The sequence below is a fragment of the Aplysia californica genome, unplaced genomic scaffold (assembly GCF_000002075.1).
Source record: "Aplysia californica isolate F4 #8 unplaced genomic scaffold, AplCal3.0 scaffold01299, whole genome shotgun sequence".
NCBI lineage: Eukaryota > Metazoa > Mollusca > Gastropoda > Aplysiida > Aplysiidae > Aplysia > Aplysia californica.
This window is the reverse complement of record NW_004798569.1, coordinates 82,888-84,062: the sequence shown is the minus strand read 5'-3', so window position 1 is coordinate 84,062 and position 1,175 is coordinate 82,888. Positions and strand designations below refer to the sequence as shown.

General features: G+C 42.2%; 1 protein-coding gene across 1 annotated transcript in view; it reads right to left on the bottom strand.

The window, feature by feature from the left end:
• Positions 1-285, bottom strand: part of LOC101855161 — a gene marked incomplete at its 5' end in the record, with an annotated part of 6,424 nt that extends 6,139 nt beyond the window's left edge. Inside the window, 1 exon segment of the mRNA XM_013090481.2 lies at positions 46-285. Within this exon segment, the coding sequence (XP_012945935.1) occupies positions 46-285 (240 nt within the window).
• Between the last annotated feature and the right edge of the window lie 890 nt (positions 286-1,175).

Sequence of the window (1,175 nt, the reverse complement as noted above, 5' to 3'; positions counted from 1 at the left end):
GGGAGTGACAAGGAAGGTGGCATCAGTACACTTTCATCGACTCACTTATGATACGGGTAAGAATTGAGGGCGAAGAGCCTTCCATCAAAACGCTTTTTGGTCTCGTCTTCTGAGACCACGTGACAGAAAACTTTAGAGTAGTTGCCCTTCCGAGGCCCCACCCCTATAGCTCGCACGCCCGGGCTTCCCATCTCTGGCTTGAAGGTCTCGTAGAAGACAGAGTAGACGTAGATCTCCGAGTCCGGCACGTGGTAGAAAGGTCTTGCGTCCTTCTCCGACGCCTTTCTTAAGGGGGAGACAAAAAGAACAGAAAAGTTAGTGAAGATGTTTGACATTGAGTTGAAACTGTTCAAGCCAGACGGTCACCCGAATGGAGAAGAGTCGCATAACATAAAAACGCATGGGTTTTTTTTTCTTTTTGGTAAGTGTTTTACGGCGCTTGCAACTGCATTAGGTCATATGAGCGCAGGACCATTATGTTTGTTTTGTTGGGTTTTTTTTTAATTTTAACCGCAAGGGCGGACATGGGAAGTGGTCGTTTGTGCAGGTGATTGTCTTAGGCAGGTGTCCGTTAGAGCAGGTGCAACTGTACTTCATTTAGGTCATTTAAGAGGCTGGCTGCTTCGACCCAGCCTAATTGCATATGCCGTGTAGGAAAAAAGCGGAGAGAAGGGTTTTTGCTGTCTGTCAGTCTTCCCTTTCCTAGCACTAAATGACCGTTATTGTGTTGATGCGCTTCTTTTTTTATTTTGATTAAAAAAACAACCAACAACCAAAACCAAAACAAAACGAACAACAAAAAACCAAAATGGAGGTTAATTAGGAAGTGAGCCTCTTTGATGAGTAACACTCTCCCCCGCCCCCCATTGGGAATGGAACTGGTGTCTTCTGCGTCTGAAAGTGAAGATCATACACATAAAAAATGTTGAGCTTAAAAAAAAATTCAACAGAAATTGCTCAAAAGGCGGAAAAATGGCGATTTGTTCAAGTCAATTACTTTGACGAGCGCTTGATTCTACCGCGATGTCTGATACCATCTCGCTGTATATTATATCTTAATTATGACGTACAACTTGTCCGTCGGGTTTTCAACATTTTGAACCTTTTTTTTCTTCTCTTTAAAAAAAAAAAAAATCTACATATTCCGAAGAACATATTATGTTAACAATCAAAAT